Source organism: Benincasa hispida, chromosome 3 (genome assembly GCF_009727055.1).
Source record: "Benincasa hispida cultivar B227 chromosome 3, ASM972705v1, whole genome shotgun sequence".
Taxonomy (NCBI): domain Eukaryota; kingdom Viridiplantae; phylum Streptophyta; class Magnoliopsida; order Cucurbitales; family Cucurbitaceae; genus Benincasa; species Benincasa hispida.
In genome coordinates this window covers 4,224,683-4,237,544 of record NC_052351.1, presented here as the reverse complement: position 1 = coordinate 4,237,544, position 12,862 = coordinate 4,224,683, and the positions used below count along the sequence as shown (strand labels likewise).

Genomic DNA, 12,862 nt, shown 5'->3' with positions numbered 1-12,862 from the left:
TTTATTGTGATAATAATGGTGTTGTGACAAATTTTAAGGAACCTTGAAGTCATCGAAGAGGCAAACACATTAAGCAAAAATATCACTTGATTCAAAAGATTATGCATCGAGGTAACGTAATTGTCATAAAGATTGCTTTGGAGCACAATGTTGTTGATCAGTTTACAAAGGCCTCATGACTAAAATGTTCGAGGGTCATCTAGAGAGTCTAGGTCTACGGGATATGTGACATATTATTTAGCGCAAGTGGGAGATGTTATTGGGGTATATTGTATGCCTTAGTTTATTGTATTTTCTACTTTATTTGTATTGTACATTTGGCTCTCTAAGCTTTAGGAAAAGTAGGAGATTGTTGGGATTGGTGTCCTAAACTCTCTTGTATTCTTATAATCTATAAACTTTGTATAAACAAATTGTTTTTATTAAAATAATTATTATTTTATGAGCACACTCAATCTAATAAACAAAGATCCTAGGTTATTTTATGTAATTTAAACATGTATGTAGGGACATACAGGCGGATAATGTTTAAATGATAAGCTAAATGGTCTGTACTAGATGGATAAGGTTGGGTACGTTATCTTGGTGACACTACGGATAGGACCTGCTTTGTAGATGTTACAAATGTTGTAAAGTGCTATCAATGATCTGATCCTGATAATTTATGTGGAGACATGTGAGCGGGATTATCTTATACAAAGAGTTTGTATAAGATCGGACCACGAAATGACTGTCTTATTATATAAAATCTTTAATAGTAGAGACTTACATTTCACCAGGATAACCATAGGTGACATGACTTGAATCCTGGGTGAGTTGTGAACTCCTGCCTATAAAGGCGATCCTTTGATTTGCATGGGTGATACTGGTCAGATCGCCGACTCAATATGCCTACCATTTTAAGGATTCGTCTGATTGGGGAGTTGGGAACACAACTACAAAAGACAAAATTTACTCATTCCCTGATGTCGAGGTAAGTAGATAAATTGTTCCCTTAAGAGCTGATTCCGGAGCTTGAACAATATGGCCACACTCTCTCTTCGCCCAAGAAGGATTTGGTCATTGTCGGACTATAACTTATTGCTCATTAAAGGGATCCGTGGTACTTAAGGAGTTAGATGTAACTACAGGGGAAAAACGATAATTTTGGTCAATCTGAACTTACGAGCAATTTGTGAAGGGTCACCGCACCGTTGACTTGTTATATCCAATAGACACAGAAATATATCTGTAGTGTGAAGAGTACAACTGTCGGTCTTTAGTGTAGTGACTGATAGTTAATAGATGTTGAATTACAGGAGTTTAATTAATTATTCAAGTACCATTTGAGCTTCAATCTACAGGTCTATAAGGTCCCATATATAGCTCAACAGGGATTATTGAAAATTAATTTTGGATAATTTTAATTGAGGGAATTAATTATATATGATATATTTTATATTGGATTTTATGTCCTAAAACTCGTAGTTTATAAATTAATAAACATATTCTGTTTTGTTTTTCGATAAATTTTTTATTGAAATTGTAATCTTGAATCCAATAAACTAAGGTCCTAAGGCTATTTAATGTAGTTTGAACTTTATGTAGTGACATAAATGTGGATCAAGTTCAAATATATAGCCAAAATGGTCTATAGTATATGAATGAGGTTGGACGCCTTATTTTGGGGACACTATGGATGCGGCCCATTTTTGTAGTTAGTACAAACGATGTGATCCTGAATCGTTCATATAGAGATATGAAAGTGGGAGCATCCTATGTAAAAAGTTTGCATAAGACTAAACTATGAAATAGTCACTTTTTACGTTCTAAATGACGTTTTATATATAAAACTGATTATTTCGTTAATTGATGACCTAGGTAACTTAATCTTAATCCTGAGCTAACTATAAACTCCTGTTCACTCGGAATTATCCTTAGATCTGCATAGGTGAGGGCAGCTCATTATCGCTGGCCCAATAAGCCTCCCATTTCAGGAGTAAGATCAGGTGGATAGCTGGGAACATAGGGTGCAAGACGGAATTCACTCCTACCCGTTATAGGGATAGTAGATAGGTTGTTCCCTTTAGTATTGAATCTAGGTTTTGAATAAGGGGCCCCACCCTTTCCTTGGCCCAAGAGGGGTTCGGTTTATAGGTTAGACCTTAAACCAATTGTTCATTAGAGGATCAGTGGAACTTAAGGAATAAGATGTAGTCTTGGGGGTAAAACGGTTTTTATGACCCAGCCGAGATTACGAACAACTTGTGAAATATTAGCTTACTAATCATGATTATATTATATGGACACAAATATATCTATAGTGAGATGAGTGCAACTACGGGACTATAGTGGAATGACCCGTGAGTTAACGAATGTTGATTAGCTCCGTCTAAAGAGTTTAGCCAGCTAATCTTGGATCGTTGGGGCCTATGATCTATAGGTTCATTAGGTTCCTCTACTAGCTCATATGGAATAAACTTAGAACAGTATGATAGAATAATTCAAATTGTTCGAATTAGGTGAAGAGAGAGAAACCGACAAGTATATATGATATAGTGGTCGATTTTTTCAATTTAGAGATACAACTTTAATATTTAAATGTGATTTAAATATCAAGAATATGAATACGTTCATATTCGAAAGCTCGGAAATAATGGAAATGGTCAAAGATGTAAAAAGTCAATGACTTTGAAAAATCAAACTTTGACCGACCTTATATTCAAATGTGATTTGAATTTCGAGAAAATTAATGCGGATTCATGCTCGGAAGGTCAAAATTAGTCAACACGGAAAAAATCATAAAAAGTCAAAATGTTGACTTTTCGGTCAAAGTTTGACTTTGACAAAATGATTATTTTGCCCTTTGACTAAAGTTAGTAGAAAAATCCAAACTTTTGTTGAATAATTCCACTAACAAAATAATGGGCTAGGTGTTGGTTTATAGTGGAGGCATTAAGCCCACTTAGATAGTGGATTCTAGGTATTGAGTTTTTATGAATTTGTTTCATATAATTTTGCATGACATTTTTCTATAAATATGGACTTTTCAATTTGGATTAAAAACTTTTGCTATTTTGCCAAATTTAGTTTTTAAAATTGGGCTGAAAAAAATAGGAAAACCCAAAACCAAAAAGAAAAATCCATTTCTTTTTCCATCTCTTTCTCTCTCTCGGTTTCTTCATCCATCGGGTCCCACAATCCAGTTCTGAGTCTAGAGGATAGTAGGTAAGCTCTAGTGGTGGTCTGAAAGAGTTCGGGTTGAGATTCAGCGAGGAAAAGCATTGATCAGGAGCTACAAAGGTTGTATTCTATTCCTATTAATTTACTATTTTTCCTTCATTCGCATGCTAATTTCCTTTTAATTAAAAGCAATTAGAGTGTAATTAGATCCTTATTCCGTTGTGTATGTCTCGTGTTCCATCATTTTATTAAATTAATTATGTATGATATATTTAATATAACGTATTTGATACATTATAATATAAAGTTTATTTTGAGAGGAATTAAATATTTGAATATGATTCAAATTCTAATTTATGAATGAGATTCATATAATTAAATTTAATATGAACTGGATTTATATTAATACCATGTTTTATTGAGAGAAATAAAACTATAGGTTATATTGTATTTGATACAATATAATAACTATAGATTATGTGTTATATTTGATATAACATATAGTTATATATATTTATATGTATAATAAGTTAGTTATTATATATATTTTATTAAATTAAATTTATTTTAATTTATATTTTTTAAAATTAAAAGGGAGAGAGTTACGACTTCCCTCCTCTTAATTTACTCTCAGAAAAACGTGGAGTGTGGGTGGTGGTTTTGACATCTTCTTCATATTCTTCACGGTAGAGAAGGTTTGTTTGTGATTTCTCTGTAATTACTCCCAAGAACATAGAGAAGAAAAAAAAATTTCTCTTCTTCCTCATTAAAAAACTCTCTCCCTCTTCCCAAAAGATAACAGAGGCCACACCTCCTGCTAATTCTCAATCCCTAAAGAGAATTCAAAAGGTTCACTTGTGGTGGTGATCATTTGGGTTGCTACGGATTTTTGGAAGATCAAGTTTCAAAGAGAGTTTGTGACCAGTTCGAGGAAGATTACGTGAAGACTATTTGGCTTCAAGAGTAAGTACTTTTCTTCCTTAATTCCCTCATTAGCATGTTGTAAATTTTTTCAATTATGCATAATTTTGTTGTTCTGAAAATTTTTTATTCTGTAAAAACTAAAAATTGGGACCGATCCCGCTTCTGCTGCAGATCTCATAGTTCCCTTCAAATACATTTTTCAATTGCTCCACCACAACGTACTAAGATGAGCCCTCAAAGGAGGTTAGGAATATATATTGGATACGATTCCCCATCAATTATCAAATATCTTAAACCCTTGACGGGTGATGTATTTATTGCACGATTTACTGATTATCATTTTAATGAGATGAATTTTACAATATTAGGGGGAGAAATTAAGAAATTGGAAAAAGAAATTATATGAAATACATCATTATGTCCTCATTTAGATCCCCAAATAGATTAATATGAACTTGAAGTTCAGAAAATAATTCATTTTCAAAATATAGCAAATCAGTTACCAAATGCATTTATAGATGCAAAGAAAGTAACTAAGTCACATATACCAGCTGCAAATGTTCCATCGTAAATTGATATCCTAAAACAACAACTTGTCACTAATGAGTTCGGAACACACCAGAAGCGTGATAGACTAGTGGGTTCCAAAGATAAAAATTCTTGGAAAAAACAATTAATAGTCAAGAAGACTTGGTTGAGGATGTAAATACTTATGAAGAAATTGATGACATGACTAGTGAGGAAGGTGAAATACCTAAAGATAATGATGAGATTTTAATAAACTATGTCATGATAAAAAAAGATGGAACCGAACTCATGTAGTTATTGACAACATTTTTGCATATAATGTTGCTTTTAATATTATATCTGAAAATGAGGATTCTGAACTAAAATTTATTGAAGAATGTCGACATAAAAAAGATTGGCTTTAGTGGAAAGAAGCAATCCAGGTATTAAACTCACTTTCAAAACGTCAGGTTTTTAGACCAGTAGTCCAAATACCAGAAGATGTCAAACCTATGGGATACAAATGAGTATTTGTGAGGAAAAGAAATGAAAATAACGAGGTCACAAGATATAAAACAAGATTAGTTGCACAAAGTTTTTTTACAAAGACCTGGTATTGATTATGAGGAGACATATTCTTCGGTGGTAGATGCAATTACACTAAGATATATAAGAGGTCTGACTGTGTATAAAAATCTGAACATGTATCTTATGGATATAGTCATAACATATTTATATGAATCTCTTGATAATGATATATATATGAGAATCTCGGAAGGATTTAAGGTACCTTAAACATATAAATCAAATTTCCGGGAATTGTATTCAATAAAGTTACGGAGATCATTATATGGATTGAAACAATCAGGACGAATGTGATATAATCGCCTGAGTGAATATTTGTTGAAAGAAGGATATCAAAACAATCCACTATGTCAATGTATTTTTATAAAGAAATCACAGTCAGGATTTGCTATTATAACTGTATATGTTGATGATTTAAATATTATTGGAACTCTTGAAGAGCTTTCAAAGGCAATAGAACATCTTAAGAAAGAATTTGAGATGAAAGATTTCGAAAAAACAAAATTTTGCCATAATTTATAAATTGAGCATTTAGTAGGTTGGATATTTATTATCAATCAACTATAAGTTTCTTCAGCTTGAGTTGGGTTAAAAGCACAAAATGTATTTGAACGAAGTGTTAAAGTAGAGAAAGCTGGCGTTCCGTACTAAGTAAGCCATTGGGAGTTGCCATAGGTTGTGGGTTGTGGTTGTATTCTTAAGCAAGAAAATTTTTGAAAAGATTTTATATGGACAAAGAACATCCATTGAACATTCCAATGGAAGTTTCGTTCATTAGATGTGAGGAAATATATATTTTGACCTCGAGATGATAATGAACTTCTTGGTTCTGAAGTACCATATTTTAGTGTAATTGGTGCACTTATGTATCTTGCTAATAATACAATACTAGATACTGCATTTTCAGTAAATTTATTAGCAAGATATAGTTCTTCTCCAACTTTTCAGTAAATTTATAATCTCCGAGGAACGATTGATATGAGTTTGTTTTATTCAAATAAATCAAATTTTGATCTAGTTTGTTATGCAGATTCTGAATATTTATCTGATCCACATAAAGCTAGATCTCAAATAGGTTATCTATTTACAAGTGGAGGAATTGCTATATCATAGCGATTGATGAAACAAACCCAACAACCATTTCCTCAAATCATGCTGAAATTCTTGCAATTCACGAGACTAGTCGAGAATGCGTATGACTAAAATCAATGACTCAACACATTCGTAAAACATGTGGTTTGTCTTCTAGTAAATATCTTTCAATGATATTATACGAAGACAACACAACATACATATCCTAAATCGAAGGATGATATATTAAAAGAGATAGAACAAAAAATATTTCATCGAAACTTTTCTATGCTCATGGTCTTGAAGAAAATGACATCACTGTACAACAAATTTGTTCGAAAGATAACCTGGCAGACTTATTTACAAAGGCATCACCTACTGCAACCTTTGAAAAACTGGTGTACAAGATTGGAATGTGGCGACTTAGAGATCTCAAGTGATGTTTCCATGAGGGGGAGTAAACATACTGTTTAGGAGTATAAATTATATGAAATAGATACTCTTTTCCCTTCACTAGGATTTTTTTCCATTGAGTTTTTTTCCTAATAAGGTTTTAACGAGACATATTTCATATATATAATGAGTATCTAAGGAGGGGTATTATAAATATTATGATAATAGATGCCCATTAGATGCTCGTGCTTAGTATCCATTAACCATGTGCCATGCCCCATTTCCTAAAATGTTGTCCGTGTGTCTCAACATTACACATTATTAGTGTCTATATAATCTGCCTCCAAATTGCCAAATTGTCTATAAATAGTAGCATTTGGTGAGTTTTGGAAGACACGCATTGGTGAGAAAAGTAAAGAAAGGATTAGAGAATTTTAGAGAATTTTAAATTTCCATATTTTCTATTTACATAATTTTTCCATTTTGTTATTTTATTATATATTATGCTTATTTATTTTAAAATTTATTTATTATTATATTATATTTTCTCCATATCCGTATTCTTTGTGCTCCTTAAAACTTATTTATTATTATATTATATTTTCTCCATATCCGTATTCCCTTGTGCTCCTCAATTTTACAACAATAATAATATGTAGAATGTCCTTCATTCAACATTTTTCTTACTTGCTTCTCTATTCTAAAGACTCGGGTTCAAATTCTTCCCTTTATATAATACATATATTTTTAAATGTTTATAATAAAAAAAATCTAAATAAATAAAAAAAATTTATTTTAAGCTAATTGTTTTAAATGGTAAATTTGTTGAAAATAGTTTCAAGTATAGCAAAATATCACTCTCGCAATAAATCATGAGGGGCTTCTATCACTATACTAATAGATAGTGATGAAGTCTAACAGAACCTATCATGGTGTATCACTTATAGATAGTGATATTTTGCTATATTTATAAATAAGTTTGTTTATTTTTTTTTTAATTTGAAAACAACTATTTATTTTAGGATTATTTTCAAATATAGAAAAATTAGTCAACTTATTTACAAAATTGATAGGTTGTGACATTTGTTATTTTTGAAAATATTTTCAGGATATTTAAATCAATTACCCTTTATTTTAAACATTTTTTTTTAAAGAAACTTACTTTTATATGTAATGTGTTGATTATATTCAAGTTCACTTCACACACTTTCAATTTTATATTTAATGGATTCTATAATTTTTAAAAACATCTAATAAATCTTTAAGATCATATTTGATGTAACCAATTAGTTCATGAGTATTGATATTTGGAAATTAAGCTTAGGAAGAAAATATGTGAGGAAACAAGGACAAAATATGAAAACTATGGTTTCAAACTATAATCCAAAATATGGAAACTAATATATATATATATATATATATATAAAGAACTTGTTTTTATTTTTAATGATCATCATGAAAATTGTTATAAAGAAAACATGTGAGAAAACGAGCATAATTTTCCAAAATTTGCAATATAACCTATTATTTCTATCGTATATTTTTTTCACCTCGAGATTTTTTTAATATTACTTTAAAAAATAGTAAAAAGGTTTGAATACCAAACAATAATGGGAAGTACAAATGCTTATACAAACTCTTCAAAATTGTTTTTCAATCTAATTCACGTTGGAGAGCATATCTTGAGGCCCAAGCTTAAGCCCAAGCCCAAGCCCAAGCCCATTCACTTTTTTCAGTTTGTTTTCCGCATTATTTTGTCTTGTCATATTTTCCTAATAATGGGCTCTTTAATCGTTGGATTTTATGGCCCTTTTCAAAAAAGAAAAAAAAAAGAAAAATCGTCTGGATTTTATGGCTATTTGAAATTTGAATTTGAAATTTTGAAATTTTTTCTAAGATATTTTTACAAAACAAATATATTATTGTTGTTTCACCTTTTTCTTTTAATTAAAATTACTTAAAAAGAACCTTTTCTTCTTGCATTTTAATATATATATTTTTACAACAATTACAAAGATGAGAGATCGGATCTCCGTCTTCTAGTAAAGAAAATTACATCAATAACAGTTGAGCTAAATTGACTTTACTTTAATATATTTGAAAAAATAACGTATTTTGCTTGAATACTAATTGAAATATACAAAATATAGAAACCTAAGTGTCATTTTTCGTTTTTTAAGAAGTTTCTTTTCTTTTTGTAAGGGAAAATAGAAACGGTCTTTTACTAAATATTTTTTTCTTATTTTCTAAAACTTCAAATTCAAAAAAAGTTTTTTAATACATTTTGTTGTGATCTTTTAATCGTAAATAATTGTTAAGCAAAAAGGGATTTTGTATTTTCCTTGTCAATAGAAGGGGAAAGAAAAGAAGAAGAAGAAGAAAGCAATTATCATATGGTTAAACATTTGTGCTAGTAACCTAGAGTTCCAACCTTGTGGACATGGTACATATTTGTATCTTACAAATATTGATTTTTTAAATTAAATATAAATTTTTATGTTATATTTATTTGATATTTCATGTAAGTAAAAAAATGAATGCCTTTATTTACGTCTTGAAAAAAAAAAACATGAACCAAAAACTTCTAAATTTATATACAATTTTGAAAACATCTCTTAATAATGAAAATTGTAGAACATGAATAATTTGCAAATGATTGTATTCTTAAGAAGTAAAAACAAGAGGCAAGAAATTTCCAAACAATTTAAGTCATAACAAAAATAAAATAAATATACAAAGTCAGAAAATATAAAACATGAGGTTTTTTTTTTTTTTTTTTTTTTTTTTTTTTTTTTTTTTTTTTTTTTTTTTTTTTTTTTTTTTTTTTTTAAAGAGAAAGAAGAGAGTGCGTATTATTTTGTCATTATTATTTTTCGAAATATTTTACATTGGTTAGTTGATATTCTATTATTATTTTGATCTTTAATTCATTCTATGTAATTTTGTAAGGGATAAAATTGAATATATTATAAGTATTAAATTAAATTTGAATTAAAGCTCTTACATAAAAAAAGAATAAATGTTTTAATCATTGATTTTTTCATATTAACGGTATGGGATTAAATGGATATGAAAAATTCAAAAGTCCAATGTTTTTTTTTTTTTTTTTTTTTTAAATATTTAAGAATTACCATGGGAAAGTGATGTTTCATCTTTCATTACTTTTTAATTTCCCAAAATTGAGATAATGTCTATTATATCTATTGGAATACGGTAGGTAGTTAACCAAATAGCATTTTATTAATTGCTAATACATTTATTTATTCAAAAAAAAAAAAAAAAATTAAGAATAAATGTTTTTAATATGCCCAAAAGTTTATGGAATGATTCTTAAATTATGTCACTTCATCTTGAGAGATCACGTCGAATGTGTTACATATTTATCAACATGTATTTGATTTTATATTATCTAAAAAATCTAAGCAATTTGCATAACATCGTCTTTGAGAATGTGCTCACCTTATCTTGATTAATATATGTGATTTAAATTAATTGTCAACTGATTCACGATTGAAAATATTATTGTTTTTAAGTATGTTGTCAAAAAAAATACACTATAATATAAAGTCTTGTTGTAATGTATTTTCAAAAATAAGAGAAGAGTACATTTAATTTGGTAGAAGTTGTCTTTAGCTTGTAATATCGTATTTGCCATAAAAAAATATAGGGAAAATATCAATTTCTACCCATAAACTTTAAATGTTGTATCAATTTAAATCATAAACTAATAATTGTGTTGATTTAAACCCTAAAGTTTGGAGATTGTATAAATTTAAACCCCAAACTACTAATTGTATCAATTTAGACTATGAACTTTTATACATGTATCAATTTATACCTTGAATTTTCATAATTGGATCAACTTAATTAAACCTTCTATTATGTTTTATTTGGATACACTTTCGAAAATTTAGGATTTAAATTGATATATTTATGAAAGTTTAAAGTTTAAATTGATACAATTACAAAAGTTCAATGTGTAAATTGATAAAATTATTAGTTTGAGGTTTAAATTGATATAACTTCTAAAGTTTAGGGCTAAAATTGATATAATTCCTAAAGTTTAGGGTTGAAATTGATGATGATGATGATGATGATGTTTGTTTTGCAAGTTGGGTTAATTTATAAAAGAAGGGGTGTTGATTAAGTTGGGGATTATTGGACTTGTTCTTTGGAGCTGGGCTTTGACTTTGATAATTAACCTAAAGTCCTGTCTTTAATTAGGCCTATAAAAGGCAGCTGATATATTGTTGCTAGAAAATCACTCATATCTAATTTGCCCATTTATTCTTTGAGGAAAAAATTAGTTTGAAAATGGCCACTAAGATTTTTCTTTTGGTAAGCCTCTTTGCTGCAGCTTCTTCCATTGTTGTTATGGCATCTGATCCAAGCCCTCTTCAAGATTTTTGTGTGGCAGATGTCAATAATCCTGGTATATATATACACATATAATTATTATTTATTTATTTTTTTAATTCCTATACATATAATAATTATGATAATAATAAATGATAGTTATTTATACTTGCTTATTTATGTTAATTGCCATTTTATTTCATAATATTTGGACATCTAATGTGAATTTGATGACCATTTGGTTGTTAATTTTTTGGTTCTTGGAAATCAAGCTAATAACTATATATATCTCTCTTATAACTATATTTTGTTGTTTTATCATCTATGTTTTAAGGATGTTTTTAAAATTAAAATCGAGTTTTTAAAAATGAGAAGAAATACTTTCTTTTTTCTATTAATTTACTCTTAGAATTTGATTATAAATTCAAATGGAGATGATTGTAAATCAATTGTGAGACATAAATATTGTTTTGAAAAAAGGTACAATTTTTAAAAATATACAAACAATTAAGAACTAAGAATTTGTTTCATGACCTGTTGATCATGGGGCTGTTTTTTTTTTTTTTTTTTTTCAGCTGGAAAAAGTATGTAACATAACATTTTTTTTTTAGATTTTTATTTAGAAATATTTTGAATTATTAGTCCAATTCAAACAACAAAAAAAAAAAACATATTTTAGTGCTAAATAATTATGATATGAGGTTTGATTAATTAAATAGTGTAATAATAAAAATAATTGAGTGGTTTTTGAGTTGCAACCTACTTTTTAAGGAGATAGGAGGAAGTTATGGATAAATAATGTATTTGATTGGCAGTGAAGGTGAATGGGTTTGTTTGCAAGAACCCAATTGATGTGACTGCAGAGGATTTCTTCAAGAGTGGGCTCCACATTCCACGTGACACAAAAAACCCGGTTGGCTCCAACGTGACAGCCGTGAACGTGAACAACCTCCATGGACTCAACACTCTTGGCATCTCCTTAGTCCGCATCGACTATGGGCGGATGGGTATCAACCCACCCCACACCCACCCACGCGCCACCGAGATCCTCTTCGTTCTCGAGGGCACCCTACTCGTAGGGTTCGTGTCGTCGAACCAAGACGGCAACCGCCTCTTCTCCAAGGTCCTCAACAGAGGAGACGTGTTTGTTTTCCCAGAGGGGTTAGTCCACTTCCAGCAGAACGTTGGGCATCACAATGCTGTAGCATTTGCGGGCCTCAGCAGCCAAAACCCAGGCGTTGTTACCATTGCTGATACTGTGTTTGGCTCCAAACCCCATATTCCCACTGATATTATTGCCAAGGCTTTCCAGACTGAGGCGTCCATTATTGCTGCCATTCAAGCCAACTTCTAAAAATTATCTATACTTTAGTTACTTATGTATTCAAATGTGGACAACTAAAATCTAAATAATGCCTTATTTTGGCATCTTCTTGTGTTTTAATTTTGTTACTTGGCTAATAATCATACATCTTTATGGGGATGTTTTAATCATTTCAATATGTATCGTAAAAATTTGGTAAGGAATTTTCAATTAAGCTGTTAGGCCATGCACGAACAAACACATCTACTGCACAATATACGTAATATTAGGCCATGTGAAGGTAAGGTACTGTAATGCCCCTACAAAGCTTCGATTGTGAGATGAATCCGCATATGCTGGACTAGTATGAGCACTCAGCTTGGATTTGGTGTCAACGGATGTGGATAGACTTACATGAAGACACACCAACACACTTACAGAAGCATACTTATGTTGGGACAAAAATAAACCCCCATCATGATGAGCCATAATAATTCTCAGAAAATAATTCAGAAGACCCAAGTCTTTCATCACAAACTCAGAACTAAGAAGAGATATAAT

General features: G+C 29.9%; 1 protein-coding gene across 1 annotated transcript; it reads left to right on the top strand.

Moving 5' to 3' along the window:
• Positions 1 to 11,806: 11,806 nt before the first annotated feature.
• On the top strand, positions 11,807 to 12,824 carry LOC120072986 (germin-like protein subfamily 1 member 7; the record flags this gene model as incomplete). Its single annotated transcript, XM_039025538.1, has 1 exon — positions 11,807 to 12,824. A coding segment is annotated over one exon (546 nt), but the record flags the coding sequence as incomplete, so codon positions are not given.
• Positions 12,825 to 12,862: the final 38 nt, after the last annotated feature.